The sequence below is a fragment of the Arvicanthis niloticus genome, chromosome 3 (assembly GCF_011762505.2).
Source record: "Arvicanthis niloticus isolate mArvNil1 chromosome 3, mArvNil1.pat.X, whole genome shotgun sequence".
Classification (NCBI taxonomy): domain Eukaryota; kingdom Metazoa; phylum Chordata; class Mammalia; order Rodentia; family Muridae; genus Arvicanthis; species Arvicanthis niloticus.
In genome coordinates, this window is record NC_047660.1 from 87884817 (window position 1) to 87911512 (window position 26696).

General features: G+C 39.7%; 1 protein-coding gene across 2 annotated transcripts in view; it reads left to right on the forward strand.

The window, feature by feature from the left end:
* Window positions 1-26696, forward strand: part of Grid1 (glutamate ionotropic receptor delta type subunit 1) — a 714697-nt gene that overhangs the window by 675572 nt on the left and 12429 nt on the right. For both annotated transcript variants that reach the window (XM_034499262.2, XM_076931489.1), the window contains exon 14: window positions 19976-20142. In XM_034499262.2, coding sequence (XP_034355153.1) covers window positions 19976-20142 — 167 coding nt within the window. The remainder of the gene's footprint in view (window positions 1-19975; window positions 20143-26696) is intronic.

Here is a 26696-nt window from a genome sequence, read left to right on the forward strand (position 1 = left end):
AGTTCAGCATGCCCATTAATGGTGTCTGTGTAGGTTGAATGCTGGAACCCTTGGAAAGACTTAAGTATAGAGAAGGTGAAGAATTTCTGGAAAGGATATGGAATATGGCCAGCCCACTCTATCAAGACCCAAAGCTTCTCAAGTTTATCTGACACCAACTGTATGCTAGACATGATGCTACTCAAATGGAAATTATGACATGCATGGTCCAGGAATGTATTCATATTCTCTCTGTCTCTGCCCCTCTCTCTGTCTCTCTTACTCTCTCTCTCTCTCTCTCTCTCTCTCTCTCTCTCTCTCTCTCTGTTATATATATCATGCATAAAATATGAAGTATCTTCATAGTTCCATCACAATATGTTATAACATATTTGCTTGTGGGTATACCATCTATGTTTTCTGCATTTATGTATTCTTAAGAGTGTTTCAGTTCTACAGAATAGTACTGTTTATTTTGCATTCCTTTCAATCCTCACAGAATTATATACATGTATACAATTCATTTTTAAAATTGTTTCTTTTACTTTTGAGAACATAAAATAATTATATCATTTTTCTCTCCGTTTCCTCATTCCAAGCTATCTCATAGACCCTTCCTTGCTCTCTTTCAAATTCATGGCCTTGTTTTTCATTAATTGTTGTTACATTCATATTTGTATATACGTATATATTCCTAAAAAATAACCTATCCAGTTTGTATGTTACTCCTATGTTTGTTTTCACGTCTGACCATTGGTATTGGATAACCAATCACTATGCCCTTCCCTGGGGAAGGTGATTTCACCTGCTCTTAGCATTTTTTGTTGCTTATAGTTCTTCGTGTATAATTGAAGTCCCAATGAATGTTTCCCTATTCGTTTTGGCATGTTTATTATTATTGTCCTTGTTCAGCTCATGTTTATGAGAATTTATGGGTATAGCTTCTGACATTACTTGGAGACACAATTTCATAGCAAACTCCTTGACCTTCTGGAACTACAATCTTTCTGCCTGTCTTCCACAATGTTCTCTTAGCCTCAAGAGTTCTTTTGTAGATGTAACCATTGGGACTGAACTCTATACCTGCATTTTGATTGGTTATTATTTTCTCTAATGGCCTTCATCTCTTAAAAAGAGAAGTTTCCTTGATAAGATATAAGGACTATACTTGCTATGGGTATGAGAACAAATATTTAGAATATAGTTAGGGATTATACTAGTTTATTAAAGTGGTGGTTGTAGGTTTACTCCCCAAATCCATACTTCATTACCTGTGGATGGTTGGCTAGGTTTTCCTGTACCAGTCATGAGATCTTCTTGTTGAGTATATTTTAAGTCCAGTTAGAGAGTTTTTTACCACCAAGTTATGAGTGCCACTATTGCAGAACTGATGGTTACATTCTTCCTTTGGAAACTTGCATGGTACCTCTGGTACTATAAAGTTAGTCTTTAGGGAGGAGGCTTTCAGATCAGTTCCAGTTCAGTGGCCTCTGGGCTCTGTGTCTGAACAACAGGGAGTTACCATCCACATTCGGAGGGCAACCAAAGGCAACTGCAGTGGCTTTTAATCTTTGTGTAGTTTCTTAGCCAATGCTGACCAATAACTTGGAAAAAGATTTTCTTTGCCTGGTGTTGAGATTTTTGTTAGATGGTCTTTTGTTCTTGAAAGCTTGGATAAGAAAATGTCATTTAATCTATATATGTATACATGTATGCACAGTTATGTGAATTGTGTATTTATCTTAGATAGATAGTTAATAGTATGACTCCTTGTCTGTGATTTTACCATCCTCCCTGCTTCTGTATTTATTGTCCTCTCCCCTTTCTAATTAGTTTTCCCCCTCAATTATTCCCATTTCCCTTATCAGATCACTTGCATCCTGTTATTTCCCTCTCTATTGTTCCCCAGACTCCTCCTACAGCAGCGGTCACTCTTTATTTCCCTAGTTTCTGAAGGTACTCCAGGATACAAACTCACATCTAAAGATTTGGAGTTAGGAGCCTTCAATAAAAGAAAACATGTACTGTTGAACTTTTGGGGTCTGGGTGACTTCATTCAACATGAATTTTTCCAGTTGTTTTCATTTATCTGAAAAGTTCATGATTCATTTTTATAGCTAAATAGTATTGTATTATTTAGATCTAGATCTATCTATCATCTATCTATCTGTCTGTCTATCTATCTATCTATCTATCTATCTACATTTTTCTTATTTACTTATCTGTTGAAGGACATTAAGTTGTTTTTCAGGACAGCAATAAACATGGCTGAGCAAGCATTTGTGGAGTAGGGTGTGGAGTCTTTGGGCATATGCCAAGAAGTGGTCTAGCTGGGTCATATGGTGGGTTTGAGCATTTTAAGAATTCTTCATGTTGACTTACATACCGGCTGCAATGTTTTGCAGTCCCACCATCAACGAATCAAGGACCCCTTTTCTCCATTCCTCTGCAGAATTTGTTGTTGGTTGTTTTGTTGATCTTTGCCATTCTTGCTGGATTAAGATAAAATCTTAAACTTGTTTTTGATTCACATTTCTATAATTGCTAGGGATGATGAACATTGTTTGAGATATTTCTTAGCTATTTTTTTCTCCTTTGGTGAATTTTCTTTTCAGGTCTCTTTCCATTTTTTGAATGAGTCATTTTTGTTTTATAAGTTATTTGTGTATTCTGGATATTAATTCTTTGTCTAATGTATAGCTGGTAAAGATTCTCTCCCATTCACCCTCTTTGTCTCACTGATGGATTCTTTGGCTGTGCAGAAGGATTTTTGTTTTATGAAGATGTACTTGTCAACTGTTGGCTGTAATCCTTGGGCAAACAGAGTAGCATTCAGAAAATGCTGGTCTCTAGATCATGTAGGCCCTGCCTATGTTTTCTTCTAGCAGTGTTTCAGGATTCAGGTTTAGGACTTTGATCCATTTTGAGTTGTTTCATATGCAAAGTGTTAGATATATGTCTAATTTTATTCTTTTGCATATGGACATATAATTTCCCCTGCACCATTTGTTGGAGATTTGGTGTTCACTTTCTCTAGTTTATGGTTTTGTCATCTTTGTCAAACATGAAATGATGCCATTATGTGTACTCATGTTTAGGTCTTCAGTTTGATTCCATTGGTCTAATTGTCTGGTTTTGTGCCAGTACTATATTGTTATTACCAGACTCTCTAATACATCTTAAAATCTAGACGGGCAATCCTTCCATATTTGTTCCCTTTGCTCAAGACTGTTTGGCCTATCCAGTATATATTTTAGTTCCATCTGAATTTTAGGATTGTATTTTCTGTTTCTGTGAAGATTGTGATGTGGATTTTCTTTGAGGTTGGGTTGAACCTGTTAGTAGCTGTTGGTAAAATCATTTTCACAACATTAATTCTATGAATCCATGAGCATGGACTGTCTTCCTGTTTCCTTGTGCCTTTATCACTTTCCTCAGAGGTTGAATTTTTCATTGTAGAGTTCCTTCACTTGGTTGGTTGCATGTTTTCTAGACATTTTACATTCTTTGGGACTGCTGTGAATGGTAGTTTGCCAGTAATCTTCTCTACACATTGTTAGTGTGTAGAAAATTGATTTGTGTGTTTATTCTGCATCCTGACATGTGCCTGAATTCCTTTATCATTTCTTGAACTTTTCAGGTCAAAAATTCATCTGGTTCTCTCTCTCTCTCTCTCTCTCTCTCTCTCTCTCTCTCTCTCTCTCTCTCTCTCTCTCTCTAGCTTGAAAGGTTTTTATTACTATTTCAGTCTCATTTGTTATGGGTCTGTTCAAGCTGTTAGGCTGTTGACTTCTTGGATTAATTTTGATGGATTTACTGAATCTAGAAAATTATTTCTTTTAGTTTTTTTTCTCTCAATGGAGTTTAGGTTTTTAAGATATTCTTTTACTATGCTATAATTTTTGAAGTGTTATTATTATTACATATTAATGGGCTGATCTGTGCTTTTAGTATATGTGCTGCCAAAGAAGCACTGATCTGTGCTTTTATGAAATTGGATGCACCTGAGGTTGTTACATGTATGTTTAGGTCTTTTTGGTTCACTGTTCCCATCATTAGAATGAAGTGTTTCCCTGTTCATATCTGATTCCTTTATTATGGGCCTTCTCACTCCTTTAGTTTTGCCAAAATCTGTCAGTCTTGTTTATCTTCTCGAAGACCCAGAGCTTACATTTGTTGGCCTTTTTTATGTCGTTGTTGTTGCAATTTTATTGATTTCTGTTCTTACTTTTCTTATTTCTTACCATTGAGTGTGTTTGAATTTGGTTTGTTCTTATTTTCCTAAACTTTTTCATTGGATTATTTGGTCATTTATTTGTGCTTTTTCTGATTTTTAAATCTAGGCTCTTTAAGCTATCAATGTGTCTCATAGGTTTCCTTGTGTTTCATTTTCATTTTGACTTACAAAATTTTTATTTCTTTCTTGTTTTAGTGTTTATACAGTCATCATTCAGGCTTGAGTTGCTACATCTCCATGGGTTTGTGTAGAGACTTCTTTGCTATCATTTGTGAGTTTTATTGCATTGTGGTCAGATAAATAGAATGCAAGTAGTTATTTCAGTCTCTTTGAATTTGTAAAGATTTTCTTTGTGTCCCAGCCTGTGGCCCATTCTAGAAAAATCCGCATTTGCTCTTGAGTAGAATATATATTCTTTGATGTGTGGGTTAAAAATGTCTATAGCTATCTGTTAAGTCTATTTGATATGTGATGTCAATTAATCCTCTCTTACTTTTGGCCAGATGGACCTGTCTGTTAGAGTAGAAAATTGAATTACCTACTGCTAATAGTTTTTTTTTTAATTTAATCTAATTTTTTATGAAATTGGGGACACTATAGTTTGACCCATGTATGTATGTCTAGGATAGATAGTAAGTGTCTTTTATAAAAATAAAGGGGAAAGAAGAAATACATGTGGTAGATGTGCAGTCAGTTGTGGGGGAAGGGGGTGCCTCTGCGGGTCCATGCTAAGGCATCCCTTCCCCCAAAGGAACCAGCCATATGAAGGTATAGTATAGAATAGAGTTTATTCATGTACGGGGAGGGGAGTTGATGGACGAGAGACAAAGAAAGGCACACACACACACAGAGAGAGAGAGAGAGAGAGAGAGAGAGAGAGAGAGAGAGAGAGAGAGAGAGAAAAGAGCATAGAGGCTGGCCATGAGCACATAGAGAGGGGGAGAGGAATGGAGAGGCAGGGGAGCAGGAGGATAGAGCAAGAGTAAGAAAGCAAGAAAGAGCAGAGGGGGCAAGCAGCCCCTTTTATAGTAAGTTGGACACAACTGGCTGTTGCCAAGTAAATGTGGGATAGAGCCTAGACAAAATGCCAACAGTGAGGTCTTAGTTAACTGCCCCCCCTTATTAGAATGAAATCTCTCTCTCTTCTTTGATTATTTTTAGTTTGAAGTCTGGTTTTTTTTTTTTTTTTAATCTTAGGAATAAAATACTTTTATCAGATAGTAGCACAGTGACACCTGCTTGCTTCCTGGTCCCAATTGGTTGTGATATTGAGTTGTTAAACCTTTTATTCATGTCCACCCTACCCCTCTAAGCCAGTACCTGTCTTTAATAATGAAGTGTGTCTCTTGTAGACTATAGCTAGGTGGATGCTGTTTTTTGGTCCATTCAGTCAGACCACATGTGTCTTTTGATTAGAGAATTGGGGGCATTGATATTTAAAGATATTATAAAAACGTGTATTAATTATGTCATTGTGTTGTCAGTTTTTGCTACTTCTGTGTTCTCAGTGGTCCTCTATGTTTTAGAGCTTATGGCTTTATATCTCTTTCTGTAGTCTTCCAGTTCCATCTCTTCAGAAGAAATATTGTTCTTTGTATTTTCTTTAGGTTTGGTTTGTTGGATATAAATGTGTTTTTAGGTTTTTTATATTATTATTTTTTTTGGTCTTCAGTTATATCAGGTATATCAGTCCAGGCTAAGTAGCATGGTCTTTTAGGACTTGCAGTGCATGGCTCTAGGATTCTGGCTTTCAGTTTTCTATTGGGAAATCAGCTGCTATTCTGATGGGTTTCCTTTATATGTGATGTTTTATTTTCTTTCAACACAATTTGTTTGTTCTGTATACTTAACATTTATACTATGATAAGTCATGGAGATATCTTTTCTTCTTTATTTGATGTTCTGTGTGCCTCTTATTTCTATATGGGTGCATTTCCCCCCTTGATTTGGCAAAGTTTTCTTCTGTGATCTTGTTGAAGAGCTGGTCTATGCCAATGACTTGGGATTCTTCTTCCTCATCTGTGCCTATACTTCAAAGTGTTTCATTTGTTTCTCTCTTTTTTTTTTCATGATGTCCCACATTTCTTTTTTCCCTCATTTTTCTTGTTTAATTTTGTCTAGATCCTCCACTTTATCTCTGAGTTTTGATATTCTCTCTTCTGCTTGATTAATTCTAGCTACAAGGCTTTCTTTTGAGTTTTCTATTTGTACTATTGGGTTTTTCAATTCCATCTTCCTTTAAGCTTGTGTCTTCTTCAATGTTTCTGTATCTTTATTGGTTCTTAAGGCCTGAATTACCCTCTTCATTTCCATCAACATTAAGTTGTGTTTTCCTGGGCATCCATCATGTGTTTGTTCTCCTTAAGTTCTTTCTCCTTAATTTTACTGAACATTTGTTTGTTGTGTGTTCTTTAAATTCCTTGAATCATTTGATGAAGTTTATGGTTTTTTTTTTTTTAATTTTGTATCTAGAAGTTCAATTGGAGTAGTTCTCATAGTCAAACATGTCCACAGGTCTGGTAGGTTTTGGACAGAAGGTACTGGTTTGATATTACATGCTTTTCATGATCTTTTTTTCCCCTGATGAAATATGCTTATATGGACTTCTTTAGTTAGTTATAAGTCTCATAAGGACAAAGCAGAAGAGAGAGTGTAGGGGAGAGCTATATTTAGAGATTGGGAATAGCTTGGGAAGAATGAAGTCTTATAGACATAGGGAACTGGGATGATATACAGGATATGTCTCCTAGCACAACCCTGGGATTTGGTGTGGATCTAGATGGATGGAAAGGTTACATGTAGTATAGGAATGTCCTGTGTGTTAGGGCATAGACAGAGTAGGTCCTGGTGGAAATGTAGAGATTTCCTGCAATGCAGGCAGTTCTAGCTTCAGTAGACTAGGACATTGGATGTGGGATATAAAGTAGATATGATGGGTTAGAGAAGTTACATGGAGGGGTGCGTCAGGCAGACTCACTGGACTAGATTCTGGACAGGGAGATTCCTGACCTGAAGGGTGGGGAGGTCAGATGTAGTTTGGGGAGGGTCTGTATGTTGTAGCAGGTAATGTGGGTCTTGGAAGATAACTTAGAGGCTGATTGAGACATAGGCAAGTTGTCAGACAAAGCCAGAACACTGTATATGGGACCTGGCTTAGTTTGTGTAGACTTGGAAGGTTATGTGTCTGAAGAGGCTAAGGGAGAATCAGTGAACTAGATCCCTGGAGAAAGAGGTGGGAGATATGGCTGGGTAGAGAGATTGATGCAATATATCTTGGTCATATTCATTCCTGACTTTCTTCTATAACTCTTCCTCAGGACCTTCTCCATTATATCCTTCTCTCAGATTCTTCATGTGTTATTTATTTACTTATTTGAACCACCAGTTGTATTGCCTGTGTATACACTGGCATTGGGAATCTACCAGTGGCCACATGCCTCATGAAAAGTGACTCCTTGTCACCCAGCAGCTATCAACTGCCAGGAGTTTCTCAACCAGGCATGGGGATTTGGGAGGTTCTCCTCAGTCGCTGCTGGAAATGTTGATGAGATTGAACTTGGGTAGATCTTGTACAAGTATTCACAGCTACTGTGGGTTCATTTGTGCAGGAACCATGTCATGCTTAAAGGGGAGAATGTCATTGCACTCTTTCCTACTGTCTGGTTTTATTCTTTTACTGTCTTTATTAATACTGTCTTATTCTTTCCCTCTCCTCTGCAGAGATCTTTCCTGAGCTTTTGGTAGAAGGATGAATATAGAAGTCCCATCTATGGCTGAACATTCCTAGTCATTTATTCTCAGCACCTTGAACAGTAATGAGTCTTTCTTTATTAACTTCTACTCACTGAAATAAGCAGGTTCAGTGAGCAAGATCCGAATCGGCATATATCTATGAATATAAAAACACACATTTAGAAGGCAATTTGACAACACTATTATGTAGAAGAACAACATCAATGATATCTCCTAGTGCCCCTGACTTTTCTAGCCTTGGCCATTGACCATATTTATGAATTCCTTTTTGAGGAGCAGAGACTTGCTGTTTATGTATTGGTGGACATATCTTGCCCAACAGGCCAAAACTGTAGCAAGCAGGATTCAGTACTTGATAAGATCACTGATATCTTTGCTGCCCCTGCAGCCTGCATAGCCCTTTTAACACTTTGAAAATTAGCCAGTAGGGTTAGTTCAAGATGGATATCTCTGTGTCCTGTAGCCAAAGTGTGTGCTGCCTTCAGCTGTAGTTAGGGCCTTAATGTCTAGCTAATATGAACAACAAAAAGCAACGACAGTAGCTTGTACTATTTTTAATGCCTCCAGGGCCTCTCTAATCAATAACTGAGAAGAAGGGAACCCATGCCTGGCATAGATTTTCATTTAATTACCCATTTTAACTGGGAACAGTGGTTTTCACTAACTTGGAATAGTTCTGCTCATTTATATATTGTATTATTTTTATAATCTAGTTTGCATCTAGGCAAATACATTTAAACTTATTTTTAGACCACACAAATTTTACCAAGGAATAGCTCAGATTAGATTATTATTTATCTTGGACTTTGGCCATTTTAAAATGTTGAGAAATCATTAGAAAGAAATGTGTCCCCCTACCCTGCTGAGAAACTTGTTTATGGCCCTCCCCTCGAAGTTTTGACGACAGTAGACAGTTTTAGATGTTAGGGCAGGAGCCAATGATTCTTCTGAGTTAGGGGTATTCTTTTGGCCTTTGCACAAAACCCGTATCTTCTCTTGAAAATGTTGTGAGCTTTTTCTTGGTTTCTTAGTTCTCAAAAGATGCAAAAGTGAATACAGCTTTGGATCAAATTTGGGAAATAGGCATCCCTAATAACTCCCTCCTCAGACTCTGACAGTAGAAACAAAGAGAACATCAGAACACTGCCTGTTGACTGAAGGGATTCCAAGTGGCTCACTGAGATTCTAGGGTTAATTTTTTTTTTTTTTTTTTTTTTTTTAGAAGAATGAGAGGGAGGAATTCTATTCTCTGTGCAAATCTAGGGAAAAATTTGATCTCTGACAACAGTGGATTCTCTGACTTTCAGGAACAGTTTTTTCTAAGCCTCAAATTTCTTGGTAGAAAATGGACAGTCTATGTCATAGGATTTTATAATAACTTTGCAATAAGAGAATGAATGGGAAAGAACTACACAGAAAGCCTTCCTGGAATAAGGATACTGATGTGGTTGTTTTCCAGTTTCTTTCAGTACCAGTGGTCCCTCTGATCTGTGATCTTTCTTTTTCTACTTAGTGCCCCAAATACAAGGCTGCAATGAGTTTCCTCTTTCTAAATCTTCTTTAAAAGAGATAAAAAAATAGATTTATTGGTTGATATGGTTATATCTATACCTTCTCCTTCAGTGCTGATGCTGCTGCCTCTGGAAGACTCTTAGAGAACCACTGCCTGTAACATGAACTTGGAAGATGCTGAAGCTGAAGAAGGCTTTAAAAGCCATCTGGGCTTCTTCCTTTTCATAAATTGATAATGAGTCACTAATTAGGTTGAGACTGTAACCCAGTCTAACAGTCTTTCTTATTTACCAGGCTGATGATGGAGGACAATTTCAAGTGTTATTTATCCCAAGGCAAATGTGTTTTAATCAAGACCCAAACTTAATGCTATAATATGAGTGACAATTACAATCATCAGGGTTACATGTTAACATTTGTTCCAGATCCTTTAATGCATCAGGCACCTTCCATGTCAACTTTACTTATGACAGCTATGTGAGGGGACAGTGCCATCCTTGCCCTCCATGTGAGACCACTAACTCAGTGTTGCCTGGTGTGTCCAATCTTGTCAGCAACACCTATGCCACCTATGCTGCATTTTGTTTTGTTTTGTTTTTTAGGAGAAGTTGAAGACTCTAGAAAGAAAATTAAGGTCTCTAAAAGATATCACATAATAGAAAATGCATATGTTCTTTACTGAGATGAACAGTCACCTGCTCCTCTCTCTACCATTTGTGATCTTTACTATCATTGGTACTTCTCAGAACACATAGACACAAACACTGGAAGGACAGTCACTGGCAGAAATACAGTCTGACTGGCAGGAGCTCCTTTCTCTGGCTGTAGCCCTAGGACATGTCCACTCATTCCATCCTCCAGACTAGAGAATGGACAAGCTCAGTCTGACCACCAAGACCAAATCACAAGGTAGCCTCCTGCTTATACTCAACCATATGGACATGATGTGCATTGCTGCCTCTTTGGTTGTGAGACCTCTTTGTCTAGCTCCATCTTGTGCATTCTAGTATGAAGACAGGACACACTGACTTGGCACTCTGGATATGTTGAGACAACAGTTTTATGGCCGGTATGTGGAACCCAGCATAGATCTCCCTCTCTCCCACTGAACCTGTTCTTGTCTTTCCTGCTGGACCCAAGTCCAAGTCAGGTAAAGGTCTTTGTATTGTACTCCCTAAATAGCATGCTCCCTGCTGCTTCCTTAGTTGGACTTTGTGAACAGCCTCCCATTAGTGTATGTCCCCCATATCATTTAAGATGACTTCTTCCTTATTCTGAAAAATCAGAAAGAAGGCTCCTTGCTTCCAGAAGGAAGAGAATGTCCCCAAACCTCTCATGATTCTCCAAGTACTTGGCTGCCTGAGTTCTCTCTACTACCCCCATAAGAGTTTTGATGCCCCTAATTTTACTCCTTTTCTTCTTTCTCTCACACACATTCATATTTACACATACAAACATATGCACTGTTATAGTTCCACATACACCATTTATACACCCACACTATTCTTATTTGCTTGTACTTATTCAACTTCACACAGTCACGTGACTCACACTTTCACACACAGTCACACATGTACCCATACAGATTCATATACACATACATTTTCACAGAATAACAACATATATATATTCACCCATTTCATGACATTTATATACATTCACACATTAAACAATTCTCACAATGCACTCACATAGACATGCATATTGACACTTATTTTGAATGTACAACACATTACATACATTCCCATACACATGGAAACTTTTATACACTGTCATAATTACCCCTACACTAAATATACATATACATATTATATGTCATGTCATATGTATATATGTATATATGTATATATATACATATATACATATGTCATAATTACCCCTACACTAAATACACATATACATGTGTACATATACAGTTCTCATATACTTGAATACACACATTATCACATATGTGCACAAATGTTCTACACACACACACAGAGAGAGAGAGAGAGAGAGAGAGAGACAGAGAGACAGAGAGAGCCAGAGAGAAAATGTGTTGCTGACTTGATGAAGCTGGTAGATGACTGATGGTCTCTTAAGAAGCAATCAGCACTTGAGAATGTGGGTTCACTTCAGAGCTGGACGCAATGTGGGGGCTTTCGTCTGGCACTGTGTACTTTTTTACTCCACAGAGCTCAAGATTTAAGACTGAATTTCTAAAAATTACCATCTTAGACACTGCAATCACAAAGGAAAAGCTTGCTGTACTGTACAAACATGGACAACAGAATAAAAAAATCTTAAGTGTTCTCCTATAATGGCACTATTTGGAGATGGCCACTGTTAGTATTTGGTACTGGATTTGACTTTTCATAAATATGGTCTTTGGCCATAATCACTGAAAAGAGATATCATCCATTGTAACAAGCTGTTTTTCACTAAATATTCTAATATTAGTTGTAACTCATTTAGCAAAGCCCTAAGCATAACATATATATTGAAGTATTTAATTTTTATCAGAGCTCTGTCCATTTTATATCCAGTAGAAGCAAGGCCCAGAGGTGTTAATCAACTTATCAGCACTCACACAGCTGGCTAGCATTGCACCTGGGATTCAATCCACATACTTAGACTCTGAAGCTCAGCCTAATGCATGGCCTGGGGCTGCCTCTTTCTTTCTTTTTTTCTTTTCTTCTTCTTCTTCTTTTTGTTTTTTTTGTTCTTTTTGCCTGAATAATTCTCTCAACATTCCGTGCTTTTTAAAAGTATTATATTACCAGAAAGATATTTCATCATTTAATGATATCACCTGATTCTCAAGCAGTATGCATTTGGTTTCCAGTTTTTGAAGGTTTAACAGTATTGTTCTTTTTTTTTTTTTTTTTTTTTTGTACAAACATCTTTTCAACAAATAAGTAATTGTATAGAATACATCTCCAAGGGGTGAACTGCTGCATATGCAGATTTGAAAAGCATGCAATTCTCTTCACCGAATTGCCATTCCAGAAATATCATGCCAGCCCACACTCCTACCAGCAAGCTGTAAAATTGTCCTTTTCTCTGCAGATGGTCTCTGGGTTTTCCTGGTGCCTCTTGTGACTTGGCACGGTGTGTAATGCAGGTATAGCAGCAGCCAGGGTTCAGGCTGTGCCTGGCAATGCATCCCTATTGTATGACTATGGTCATAAGAGCTAAGTCTTTAGATATGTAAAAAACAGGCTCTGCCAGAGAAAGGATGCAGGAAAGGGCAGGGAGCATGTACCATGAATGGCTAAAGCAAATGAAGATACATCAAGTGTCCAAAGAATCCTTGGGGGTAGTACCCACCTGTGTCCTTCTTTCTCCTAGACTGGCAAAAGTTCCATGAAGCATCTTTGCAAAGCATGCATAGTCATTCACATGTAGACTGTAACCAGCATGCTCCCTCAGGAAGTGGGTCAAGGGCATAGACCTATGGAATCTTTTCCACAATCCTCATGTCATGGGTCAAAGCAGGGCAAAGAAAGCAAAGGTGTCTTTGTAGAAAGTTGGAACCAGGCTGGCCTGACTTTATGTTTTATTTGTTTGGGATAAGACGGTTTTCTAGAACCCTGGTCATTTTGTCTATAAAAGGAGACTGAGGCTCTGCTCTTGAGGATAATTCTATGGCTGAAAGATATTGGACTTGTAAGTACTGGCATCTAGCAGCTTGCTCCTGGTACTACAGATGCCTAGCTTCCTTCAACATTTCATTCCAGTTGCATCTGTAACTGATGCTAGCAGCACCATCATTCTTGCTTGTTTGGAATAGCATTGTGGTTGCTATTGCCCTTCTCTAAGTAGCTAGGATGAAACAGAAGAACATAACGAGATTCTTATCTCCAAGGCTGATGGCTCTGGAAGTTTGCTTCCTGGGTGAGCTTTAGTAAAGATGGAAGCAATGGAGCAATGGACAGCAATGCAATCTCAATTTATTCCCAATGTGGTACAGGGGTGAGCAAGTCAGTTACCATCCTGGAACTGACCTGTGGCTATGTCTATATGCCCGGCCTTGCTCAATGATCATGTTATGAGAAATGTTAGGAAGGAGATATTAAGGGCTTAGCCAGGTAAACCTTTGTCTCTGTTCCCAGTGATAGCTTCCAGGCTTTCAGGCAGTTTGGGAAGGGAGTTGGACCTCAGGGAAGGAGCAGGATTCTATCTTCCAACTTCTATTGCTTAGCATTCTGATAACTTGAGTCCCATAGGCCCTTGACTTTGTTGACCTTATTGATTGCCAAAGATACATTGCTTCCTTTCCCTGACATCTTCATGTATGAGTTCCTCAAGCCTGTGCCAATGATTGTTGTTTTGTCCTAATTAATTAATCAGTAAATTTTGTATAGGAGAAGAAGAATATAGCAGGCAAAATATTTAGAAGCAGGCTAAGATTGGATGAAAGCATTTCCAGGATTTTGTGTGTACAGTTTTTCTTTAGTCTTTGAACCTAGTGTATATTGCACTGATGTCATATTCAAGAACCATCATTTACTAAATTATTTTCTTGACATTGAATAGTTAAAATATTCACATTTACTTTAGTGTCAACTTTGAATATTTCTCAAGTTTCATAGATACGCTTGGGTTATTTTTTAGGTTAAATTCCAATTTGCCAGAATAAGAGATATAAGACCTTTAAATTTCCATTATATGATGCTACATTACTTTCCAAAGAACAGTATCATTTTCTGATGCTAGTGATGATGAGAGACAATCCCATTTTATAATAGTTTCACTAAAATTATCATTATTAATTAGAATAATGCTGTAGAGGCAGTCATATTATATTTTAAAGCAATCTTAACTTTGCAATCTCTCTTTTTAAAAAAAAAAAATCTACAAATCCCCTCTATAGCATTTAGAGGAAGCATGGGCTTGTGTCCCAGTACCCGTGACCTAATCCTCAGGGGCCTTCCTGGATCACAGGAAACTGGGGAGCTGGCTACATGTGCCCATCTACGCTTCACATAGAGGCAAGGGCTGGAGGAGCATCAGAATTTATTGAGAACCTTGTCTGCAGCCCAGCTTTTCAGCAGCTGAATAGTGCATGGAAATCAATGATTAGAAATTGAAAGTACATTTGATATTATAAATGGACAGCCAGTAAAGATAAATCAACCCAGTAAAAGAGTGGGATAAGTTTTGGGATTGGTTTTGTTTTAATAGCACACAAAAGCAGTAGTATCACTTTGATCTCTTAGGCATTGTGAGATAATGTCATCACTCTACTTCTAAGCAGCTTACAGCCTGTCATGCCTGTTCTCAGATACTGCCACCTGCAGCTCATCACAGCCTTTTGGTAAATAGGAAAAGGACCACACAGAGGGATATAGGCAGAAGGAAGTAAAAACAAGAAGTGGTAAAAAAAATTAGTGAATTCTAAGATCCACAGGGACATTTAGAGTAGGGACTCTAGGATGTGACAGGGAGGTGGCAGGGTTCACCTTCTATGTGAATGTTGTACAGTTGAAAATAGGGTAAAGCCCTATGTCCATGCATTCTTCTTGGAGTCTAAAAATGTCCCTTATTGAAAGAAATTTCTGCTAATAAGTAATTGGTATTGTATCCTAGTGTGAGAGATTTCTGAAATGGAGTTTCAGGCATGGAGAATGGTGGGAGAGTGATAGACATACTGTTCCAAAGAAACCAGAGGTGTGACAGGACCCTGAGGCTGGACTGGAAAACTGAATCCAGGAGCAGAGTGGGAAGTAACCCTGGCTTGGTGTGTTCATCACTTTTTGCACTGCTGTGATCATAGCATCTGACACAAGCTACTTGAGGGAGGGACATTATTCTAGTCTTCCGTTTCAGAGGGGTTTTGTTTTATGTAGCAGGGATGACAATATAGGAGGAGCTAAGGTGGGGGGAGTAAGGAGAGGAAGAGGAAAAGGAAGAGAAGGAGCTAGGGAGAGCAGAGATGTAGGAGAATGAAGAGCCATGAAGGTATGGAGAAAAGTCCTGGTAACAACTTATATTTAGGTTAACTAATTGGGATACACCTCTAATTGTATGAGCATATTGTTATTGAGCATCAGAAAACATATAAAGCCTTTGATTAATATTTAAACATTAGAGTCTCATTTTCTTACCGGGCCCGTGTGGATGGCGGAATGGTCTGGGCAGTGCCCAGCCTTGCGTAGACAGTGTGGAAGATTGGCAGAGCGATCTCCCACGCTGGTGTCTTGTGGGTGGAAGTGCCAATGTTTCTGGCTGGCCATTCCTAGCTGTGGGGCTTGTGGCCTCTGGCCATTTCTAGCTGCTATGCACACATGGACTTTGGCCATGGAATATGGCAGCTGAGCTAGGCAGAGCCGCTGCAGCTTAGTCGGTCAGCCCAAGAAAACTCCAATTTAAATATCTCTGTAACATAACAATGTTTAAACTCATTGATGGAGTCCTGTCCTGGTTGCCACTCACATCACAGTAGGCCAGAAAGTGAAGAGCAAACCAAGAGCCAAGACCTTGCATATAACCTTCAAAAGCTTTCTGTGGTAACCTATGGCCCCATAAAGTCCCCACTTTGCAAAGGTTCCAAAGTATCCCAAAATGGTACCAACAGCTAGGAAATAAATGTTTAAAGAATCTGCCTAATGGGAAAATTTTACATTCAAACAAAACACCTATAAAAGGAAACATGGTTTTGCCAGGAAGGACAGGAACTAGAGAAGCATCTTGGTTCCTTTGAGGTTCCAGAACTCGAAATACTTGCTGTCCTCAATATGGTCAAACCCAGCTTGTATACAAATAGCATAAAATAAGAAAATAGATATATAATTGTTAGAATGAGTGTAGAAAATTGGCTCTCCCAGACAGTGGTGGCACATACCTTTAATACTAGCATTCAGGAGGCAGAGATAGGTGGATCTCTGAATTAGAAGCTAGCCTGCTCTACAAAGTGAGTTCTAAGACAACCAGGACTACACAAAGACTCCCTCTTGTCAGAGCCTAACACGAGGTCTAATCTCCATTCAACCTATGCCCTTCAGTCAAGTACACAGGTGGAGGGCATGATGAACAGGCCCTAGAAAGATTTACATACTAATGAGGTACCTGAAGGCCAGCGGGTGGAGCCAATTAAACATTCCTCCCCAGCCCCTCCCCCTCTTCCCCTCCCTATTTAACTCAGGTCCACCCTGGGTTTTATGGGGTGTGTATCCAGATCCATCCATCCATCCACCACCCGCCATGTCAATAAACTGGTTTTGGAAACCCAAGGACTTCCTCCTGTGTTGGGGCCACGCCACTGTGAGGAACCATGAGGAACCGTGGAGAGGCCTTTAGTTAATGAGGAGCCGGGCCCAACTTTCAGCTGGAGGAACCCAGAGCGGTCCCAGCTGACTGCCCACAGCATGGCGGGAGGAACCCTGGGTTCCCCAGTCATATTTTTTCCTACACCCTCTCAAATGACAAACAAACAAAAATGGTTCTTCCCAACATTACAAGAAAGTGTATCCCAGCCTTTTTAAACAAAGGGTGAAGATCATTATACAAAGGATCAAGTAGAAATGACATGAAGGTGACAGAGCTATGTGCTGTGAATACCTTGACATGGATACATGTAGGTGTGTGTGTGTGTGTGTGTGTGTGTGTGTGTGTCAGCTAGAACTCACTGACAGGTATCATTCTCAATTGCTCTCAACTTTTTTTGTTTGAAGAGAAAGTCTTTCACTGAGATCTGGAACTCATCAATTGGGCCAAAAGGGCTGACCAGCCATGCACTAGGAACCTTCTGTCTTTATTTCCCTAGCACTGGGATTATAGGTGTTTATAGTTGTATCCTGATATTTTACACAAGTGTTCAGGATCTGAACTCAGGTCCTCATACTTGCACAACAAACATTTTACTGACTGACCCATCTCTCTAAACATTTGGACTTCCTTTAGTTACTTCTGAAATGTTCATGTTGCATAGTCATATTGAAGATAGCTGTGTCTCTTATAGCCTTGGTGATATACCAGATAGATTGTAGAGATCCCTTCAAGGTCCAAAATATCCTCCTTAAGGGGGAATTTTGGTACTGCATTTTACTCAGGGTGGAGCTAAGAGACATGGGCCAGAGAATTCTGGGGTACTGATGATGGCAAAAAGATTGTTTGGTTTTGGATTTTGGTTTTTGGTTTGGTTGTTTTGCACTAAGAATATATTGTACAGAATGACTCAGTTGCTACCCTGCCCCTTTGCAGTTGGGTCCTGTCACAGCAACTGTCATATTACCATTTACTAGTCCTCATGCTATGGTATGCTCATGTAGACTAGAGGTCTAGCCAAGTTTCCTCAAACAAACAAGAAAGTGGTTAGTTTGTCATTGTTTTCAAACAGAGATAGTGGGTATTTGGGAACACTCATCTGCTCAAGAAGGCAACTTTTTACTTCTAGAGAAAATCCTTACTGTGTAGCTTGAAGTGAAGGCAGGGGCATTTTCTACATGGTTTTCAGATGTTGTGTTCTGTGAAACTTAGTCCAATAGGGCTGTAGATGCAGGCTTTCCCCCTGTGGCTGTGCTTGCCCGTCTATGAGCATTGCATGCACATGGACTCCAGCCAACCCTTCTGAAAGACCACAGGGGCTGTTCTAGAGTCAGTTTCCAGTTGGCCTGAGCCAGTTTATTTCTTTTTTTTTTTTCTTCATGAAACATCACTTGAGAAGTAGAAAGGAAGCTGATCTTAATTCTTCCTTCAACATGACATGCCCTTTTGAAATCGTACAAATAACCATGTCTGATTGTCATGTTGAATTGCAAGCATGGATATGAAATGCTCCCTAGTCTGACTGGAGCCAAATATTAGGTCATAAGTCAACATTTTGCAAAGAAACTTGGAACTAGAGGTTGAAAATTTATATCTTTTCATGAGAAAGCTTGTTTGCCAGTGGGGGAAAATTACAAAGACTGTTATCTTCCTATGTGGAGGGAGAGAGATGTGTGTAATTTTGGAACCTGGGTCAAAGTCCTTTAAGACTTCTGAGATTGTATTGGCCAAGGAATGAGTTCTTGATATAATATTTGAATGGTGCCACAGGTGACAGGCAGTAGGTGGCACAGGTGTGTGTCCTTTCTTACAAGGTTGTGTGAAAGGCTTCGAGAAGCCAGTTACCAGTGCAGGAGGTCATATTCTGCCCACAACTATTTCTAATGGAAAGAATCTGCCAAGGAAATAAGACAGCTTGTGTCATGGACACTTAAGGTATTGAGAAAAGAAACATCCTGCTAGGTATGGTGTTGTTAAGGTCCTTTCTCAAAACCTAATCTCCTCCACCCAAAGGAAAAAAAGAAAAGTACAAAGAAATAAAAGCCTGAGTTTTAGCATCCATTTACTTCTTGGAGAATCTTAGGGGAAATAAAAAGCCAACAAAGGCAGGAGCTGGAACAGTGCCCTGGACAGTACCAAGAAGCCTACAGCTTGCCAGCTTGGTTTAATTTTGTCTATGATGCTTCATCCCTATTACCAAGTTTACAGCTATGCTTTACAGCCATAGTGGGAAGGACAAGGCAAGAAGCATCTGTGTGTTTAACAGAGAAAGGAAACCAGGCACTTTGATACATTAGGAATGTTATGCAGTATTTTAAGAAAGCCAAGTGACAATGCCTCTTTGGAAGAAGAAAAGCCATTCACATTCCTTCCAAATGCCCAAATTTTAGTCTAATTTAGAATCACTGCTCAAGATAGAACTGAGTGTCTACTGTAGAAGAGTTTGGGGGTATTAGCTAGAAATGCAGCTAGATTCCCAGTGGAAGAATCTGCACCATCCCACTAAATGTAAGTACTGGGGCTAGAAACCTGCTCTTGCTAGAGCAAGAGAATCTAATTTAAAGCCAGCCTAGGCAGCACAGCAAGGTTCTGTTTCAATCCCCTCTGTCCACAACAAAAAAATTAAAGGCACATGTGTGTGTACATTGTGTATGAGTGCATTTACTTATCCTCATTGTAACTATCAGGTCCCACTTCATAATGGAATCTTCTCATGCATTGCAAACTATATACATGTGCTTTTGTTTGGTATTCCATCTTGGGCACCCAGAGGCACTGAACCCATGCACATGTTCATGGTAAGCAAGACTTAGCAGTCAAGAGGTTATTAATAAAAAATATTATCACAATCCTCTCATCATTTATATTTTCCATGGAAGAGATTCTTCCCCACATAATGGTATTATGTACCCCCTTAAACTCTGCTCTGTAATCTTAATCCCCGAATGTTACTCTCTACACTCTCCAGGGGTGAGTGTACTAAATTGAGAAATGGGTCAATGTCACTGTGACCCACCTTCAGCTCATCCTCTCCACCTGCTCTATGAACTATAGATGGATCTACTAAGATGAATGGTTTCAATTGGTGGTATATTTACAAGTCAAAAATGCTAAAATATCTCATTGTACAGTGTGATTGGGACCACATAGAGGAGTCCCTGGAACCTAAATATTGAGATGTCACACTGCTTGAAACTATATAGCTAGATAGCCATGCTGGGCTTCATGGTGATTTGGGTCTTTCAGGCAAAGAAGGGGAACTACGCCTTTCTGTGGGATGTGGCCGTGGTGGAGTATGCAGCCCTGACAGATGACGACTGCTCAGTGACCGTCATCGGCAACAGCATCAGCAGCAAAGGCTATGGGATTGCCCTGCAACATGGCAGCCCCTACAGGGACCTCTTCTCTCAGAGGTAGGCACAACAACAAGAAAATTCCAGCAGCCTTGGCAGCTGGAATAGAAGGAAAACCTCCTGCTATGACATAAGAGCCATCATCGATGCATTTACCCCTGCCATTTTCCCAGGTACTAGCTATGGACCAATATGTCTTTCTCTATACCTCTTCCTAGGCCTTGTGTAGGTACTAGGGTAAAAAGAGAAAGTTCATGGCCTCTTTGTATGAAGACAGCATTGTGGGTGAACCTATGATATATGTAGATGGTATCAGTGCAGAGTCAAGCAGTGTACCAGGAGTAGGAATGGGCAGAGGGCACCTGATAGGATCCAGAGGACTTCTCACATGTTCTGATACCTGAGCCACATGGAGGTCAATCAGATAAATGAATAATAAGTAGGATCTGGGGAAGCAAAACAATCTTACGTAAATATATCTTCAAAAAGTGTGAGTCATTCATGTGGAGGTACAAAGTAATAGAGTCAGAGAAGCAGGCTGTCTCCATCTGCAGCACAGTAACCTGATGGGGACTGTGGGCTTTGGATCAAATTCCCTGCTAGATAAGATAGATGATGATGTCCTCTGGGGCAAGAGATGGACCTGACCCTTTGTTGTTACAAGAGGTCAACCTCTCATTTCCTTTCTTCCCTATTCTCCCCACATCAAAAGTAGGCTTCTGGGTTTCTGTGTCATCTTCTGAGAGTTAATTAATTCTGATTTCTTCTCATCAATATTAGGGAAACTCAGGAGCATTGTGGAGAAAGAGGAGGGATAGCTAAGTAGACAGGAAGTTTTTACCCATGTTGAACTGAATGGATCTCTCCATCAGAAACCAATACAGCATGTCTACTTTGTACTTGTGTTTCATTTCCATGTGATTGTTGGTGTGAGTTTGTCCCTTGAGCCTGCTGGGGTCTAGACTATTGGACACGATCAAGTTCTAAACTGCTGCTCTCCCTTAGAATAACAATCTCTCATTCCATGCTGGTTCTCTGTTATAGCAGGTTATATGTTCTGAATGTTCTAGATTTAAGCAGGGAGGGTAGAACTGAAGGATATTGGTAAACTCAATGCTCTTTTTCTTACAGCCAGTTTACCAGTCAAGGCTCTTGTCTCTCAAAAGTTCTAGCCTTAGACCCTCAGATTGGACATATCTGCAATGTAGCACTGTATATATTTCCTGCTGAGGGAAAGAATTCAAATCAAGATGATTGAGAAACTTCTAAGAGAAGGCTCTGCCTTGGCTTATTGAAACCCAATAAGAGGTGACAGGAACATTGTTATAAACAAGTTTATTCAGTGCCAAGCTTACAGATAACCACCAGTTGCCTGATTAACACATGAATTGCAGCATTCATTTGTTATCCTCATGAGGAATATCCACCTGAAGAATATCCAGGTGGATGCAAGAGAATTGTTGAAGACTACCTGCTTTCTACCCTCTAATTCAGGGAGAAAGGGAGTGAGTTCTGTGCCTTATACTCTTTCGGCATCCATTTCTCCTGAGTTCCAGTCCAGCACTCGACCATGTTACTATTGGATCTGCAAACCCTACCACCTGTCCTTTCCTGGATTTCTAGATTGGATCCTCTTGCTCAGGACCATCTCAGCCTCAGATGTACCAGAGAAGGCTGAGAAGTAGGGTTTGCAACCAATGTCGTCTGTGTACTGTGCTTGCGAAACTTTGTGAAGGTGTAGGAGCAGTTAAGCTAAGTGAGGCTTTAGGTTTTCTCTAGAACTTTATCAAGTGCACTTCCCATACCTTGATTTGTCCTCTGGAGTGGAGAGCAGTGACAAGAGAGAAAGAGGTATCTTTAAGTTCTTCAAGTTAAGAGCATGAAAAATTACGACTTCTCTTTGGGATTCAAAACACAATGGCATTTCTGAAGTTTATGCATGTTGATCTTTCTCAGATAGGAGTTTCAGGGTGATTGCACAGACCATCAACCCGCACACATCTTCATAGAGCAGACAGTAAGGGAGTCCATGAGGCAAGTGGAACAGCAACACCCAAACAGCCGATGAGTCTCAAGATAGGGCTCATGGATGTATGGGACCCATTAGTGGGAAGTTAGAGGCCCCCGAGCTAGCACTGCTGTTTCTTCTGTAAGTGTGCAGAAAAAAGTGTCAATATACTAGGAAAGGAGAAAGTAGATGTTGACGAATAAGCTTGGATCTCTACAGGGTTGTCAGAGAGACTTGAGGCAGCAGTTAGAAATACTGAGATTGGGTCAAAGGACAAGTGAAAATCCTCAAAAATAGAGAAGACAGAGATGAGTCAGGAGACGTGGTGCTGCTCCCCTCTGTTACCAATAGCTGTGGTGTGTGCTTAAGGAGTTAAATGTTCTTTATATAACTGCATTGGTTAGTAGACCACAGCCAGCATGTAATCTCCCTCCCATGCAAGTCCTCACTAAACACACACACACACACACACACACACACACACACACACACACAAAAGTAGTGAACTTCCCAGATTCCATGTCTTTCTTGCAAGAAATAATTTTCCCTTCTTAGCTTTATCAGAAGACTATGTGTTCAGAGGACTGTGCTAACCATCTGTGATATTGCCATGTGTCTCTATGGCATAGCCTCTCCATGAGCTGGTAACATCTCTCCTTCCATCAGACAGGCATCTGCCTTTTAGGAGAATTCTCCAGTCTTTATTTCTAACTTTCTGTTATTGTTAGTTCTTGAATACTGCAAGCCCGTTGTGAGCTGCCTTAAGCTTGAATGCGCCTCAGAAAAATGAAGGAGGCTGCTTCCAGGGCAACACACTTTGTCATTTGAATAAGGGCCTGCATTGCATAAGTAGTAGATTCCACACTTATCTAGAATTTCTGTGGTTCCCTTTCCCTTCATCTTAGGAATCAAGCTATTTGTTTGTTTTGAGAGAGGCTAGTATATAGACAGATGTAAGTATATATGGTGTGGGGTTATTTTATGTCCTATAACAGTTTTGCAGACCACAGCATGCAGAGTGGGCATTCAATAAACATTTAGCAACTTAATAGCCATTTATTGAGCACCTACTGTGTAGCAGGTTCCACAACTATTGAATAAAGGAAAGCACCTGCAATTATATCTGTCTGGAAAATAAAAAGACTGGCTTCAGGAAATGGCTCTTATCGCTCTGGTTCCTCATAAGTAGGAATATAAATTGTTATAGTGCACATTAGGTTAGCTTCGTTCTTGAAGGCATTTTGTGCCCGTGACTTGTTTGTCTTGTTGCTTCCATATTTATGCTTTCTTCTTTTGTTGTTTTTTTTTTTTAATTTTTTTATTCTGTTTTCCTGTAAATTGCCATATATTCTTCCTGAAATAAGGTGTGCCATAAATTACACATACAACTCTGAGGAGAAAAAGTCAGAAAATTTAAGCAGCCCACCTGATGTTGCTCAGAAATGTTGCATGTAGTTTTTACTATCATGCTTTAAGCTCCAGGCAGACCAATTGACCAGCCCCACTCAGGTTCCATTGGATCCTCAGATGAAAGACACACACACACACACACACACACACACAGAGCTTATTTTTATATTGCTTTAGCTCAAGGGTCGGGCTCTTTTAAGCCTTCCTCAGCTGTCATGCCCTTCTTTCACTCCCAGCTCAGCACCCTAAATCTGCCCTCAGCTTAGTTATGTTTCTAACGTCTCACCTATTAACCCAGACCCAGTTGGGAAGTGGCCAATGGCCACTTCACCCTAGATCTCACATGACTGGTGGCTTTTCTCCCTCTGAAGCATGGAAAATCCCCTTCTCCTCTCCTGCATCTGCTAGCAGGAAAACTGCAAGTCCTGCCTATTCTGCCCAGCTCATTGGCCACTAGCATCTTTATTGATTGATCAAGAACTAATTGAAGAATAGGACTTTAAGTGTTCACACACAGATCAAGGCATCAGAACCATCCCCTATAAAGAAACTGTGAGATCAGACCCTACAGTCTATCCAGGGCCTTACCCTCACCCAGGTCAGAACTTGACATCTGGATGATAGTTTGTTGTCACAGAAAGAGCATGGCCTCCAGTCACTAATGGTTCAGAGTTTAAGATGAGCGTTGATTCTTTCTAATTACAGCTTTTGGTAAGTCAGGTAGATTTTGTGCTGAGGGCTTTAGGAAATAAAGCAGATATAATAAGCATTCCTCTGCATGCAGTTAAGCAGATCCAAGCACTATAAATGATTTGCCCCTACAGTGTTCTCTCAGAAAAGGTAGCTCCTGCAAAGAGTGACTTTAGAAGAAGTTGGTCAATATGGTCACCTGACCACATAACTACTAACTAGTTCTTATGGAAGCTGTTGGTACTCACTATATTATAACCTAATGGCCACTGAGATAAGTATCTTTATTTACTCTCAGATATTGATGATGAGGGGGGTAGGGTTGAGAAATTCAGAATCTGGATTAGAACTAGTCTCCATCAGTGAAGAATCATATTTATAAACACAAAGCTCTGATTTCTTCATGCTGAGTAAGTAGTTCAATCACTAACCTCCTCCTGAGCCCTGGCAGCCTGTATGTCTGCATATTAGCTCTGTAACTTACACTAAGCTCACCCTACTCATCTTAGTCACCAGAGACTTAACAAAGGCCAGTAGACAGCCACATATATAGCTTTCCTGGCCTGAGCAAAGCAACACATGATAGTTAGAAGAACTCTGTAGCTGCTCAGTTCATCATGTAACACACAATTACAGAGAGCTGTGGTTTACAGGGACATTCTGAGAACAGCCACAAAACACACAAATATGCAAGTAAATCAATGACCTCAGATACTGTGGTGTTCTAGGCATGGCCACATTCCAAGCCTTTTGGAACTATCATTGCTCTAAATCGCTTGCTGGATATTTTCATAATCTCACCATGGCCCTTTCATCTTCAGTTTATTTTCATTATTCAACAATACATTCACATGCTCATTAACAGAACAAATAATCTAACAAGTAGCTTTTGTTTTGATAGCTACTAAGCTTGCACATAGAAAATATTGAAAGTTGCTACTCTATTCATTAGAATGGGAACCATGAATCTGTGAGGCATAGTGGAACTTGACCCTCATCCAGTAACACACAGATGAGATCAAACCTTACTCTGTACTGATCCTGGTCCTTCCCAGACAATAAGAGGCTACTCCAGGATGGATCCATGATACATACATGTCCAGGGGCACTCCCAGGCTATTACCCTTTCTGTTCTTTAGATGCAGACTACAGAACTATCAAATTGAACTTCTGCAGTTCATTAACTGCACATACCCAGAGGCCAAGGAGGTTGCTGTAGGTAGTTCGAGCTAAATACATCTTCATGGACCAGACTCAAAAGACTAGTTTTCAAATGGAAAGGCTTTCCTATTTTGAATCTGGAAGCTACCAGTTATATCTGGCTGGTTCATTGTGTAGAGCCCTAGGAATCCAGAAAACACCACAATGGTATAACCTGCCACCATGAGGAATTGTACCACCACTATACACCCAGACTCCCTCACATACCCTGTTAGAACTCACACTTCAGTCTGCCTGTTTTACTGTCTTCATCCCATGCTTCCCTCTTCCTGACTCTCATCTCTACAGCACCACTGCTGTTGGAGCTGCTTAATTATGATGATCCCTTGGCACCAGACAGAATATTCACACATATTCCAGTATCAGTTGATGTCCACCTCAAAGTGACTATGAGATGGTATTTTACCTCTCTGTGCCTTGATTTCCTTCTCTGTAAAATAAGACAATACAAATCAATTCCAGAGGGTTGTCATCAAGGATTCAGAAAGATCTTGTAAGAATATAGATACACCCTGCACACAGAAACAACCAGACCACCGCAAGCCACTTCCTGGTTCATCAACCTTTAGTTTCCCTTTGCCTTTGTCTCCTCACAAACTCCTCTTTGAGCCTTCGGCTTAAACCCTTGACCTGTGTGACTTCCTGGCACTTCTGCTTCATTTCCTCGTGTTTGCCACAACTTCTGTCGTTACACTGTAGGCCTCATGGTTTTAGGGCTGGTCTTTGGATCTTTGGATGATAAACTTAGCAGCATTGAACATTGTTCTTGGCACAGTGCAGAGTCTTCTTAAATCAAGTGGAATAATGAAGAGTAATATGCATCCTACTAGGACAGACAGGATAGAAATGTGGAGTTCCCATTTCCCAAATTGGATGGGACAAAAAGTGTTTTAAGATTTTAGATTTTGTTTTCTCCTAATTTGAAATATTTACATATATGTACTAGGATATTTTAGGAGATGAAACTTAAGTATAAACATGACATTCATTTATGTTTCATACGTATCATCTACATACAGCCTTCCATAATTTTATATAATGTTTTAAATAAGTTTGTGCATAAACAAAGTTTGTTTTATTGACATGTAAGAAAGCAAATGTGGGATTTTCCATTTGTGGTATCATTTAGATACTCAAAAAGCTTCAGATTTTGAAGTGTTTTGGATTACAGACCCTGTAATTAAAGATATGTGACTTTCAGATGTTAAACTTTGACTGACATCATTTTTATGACCGTGAGCTTACCGATTGTGCATTCTGGGGTTTGCCTTGTTCATTTTCTCTG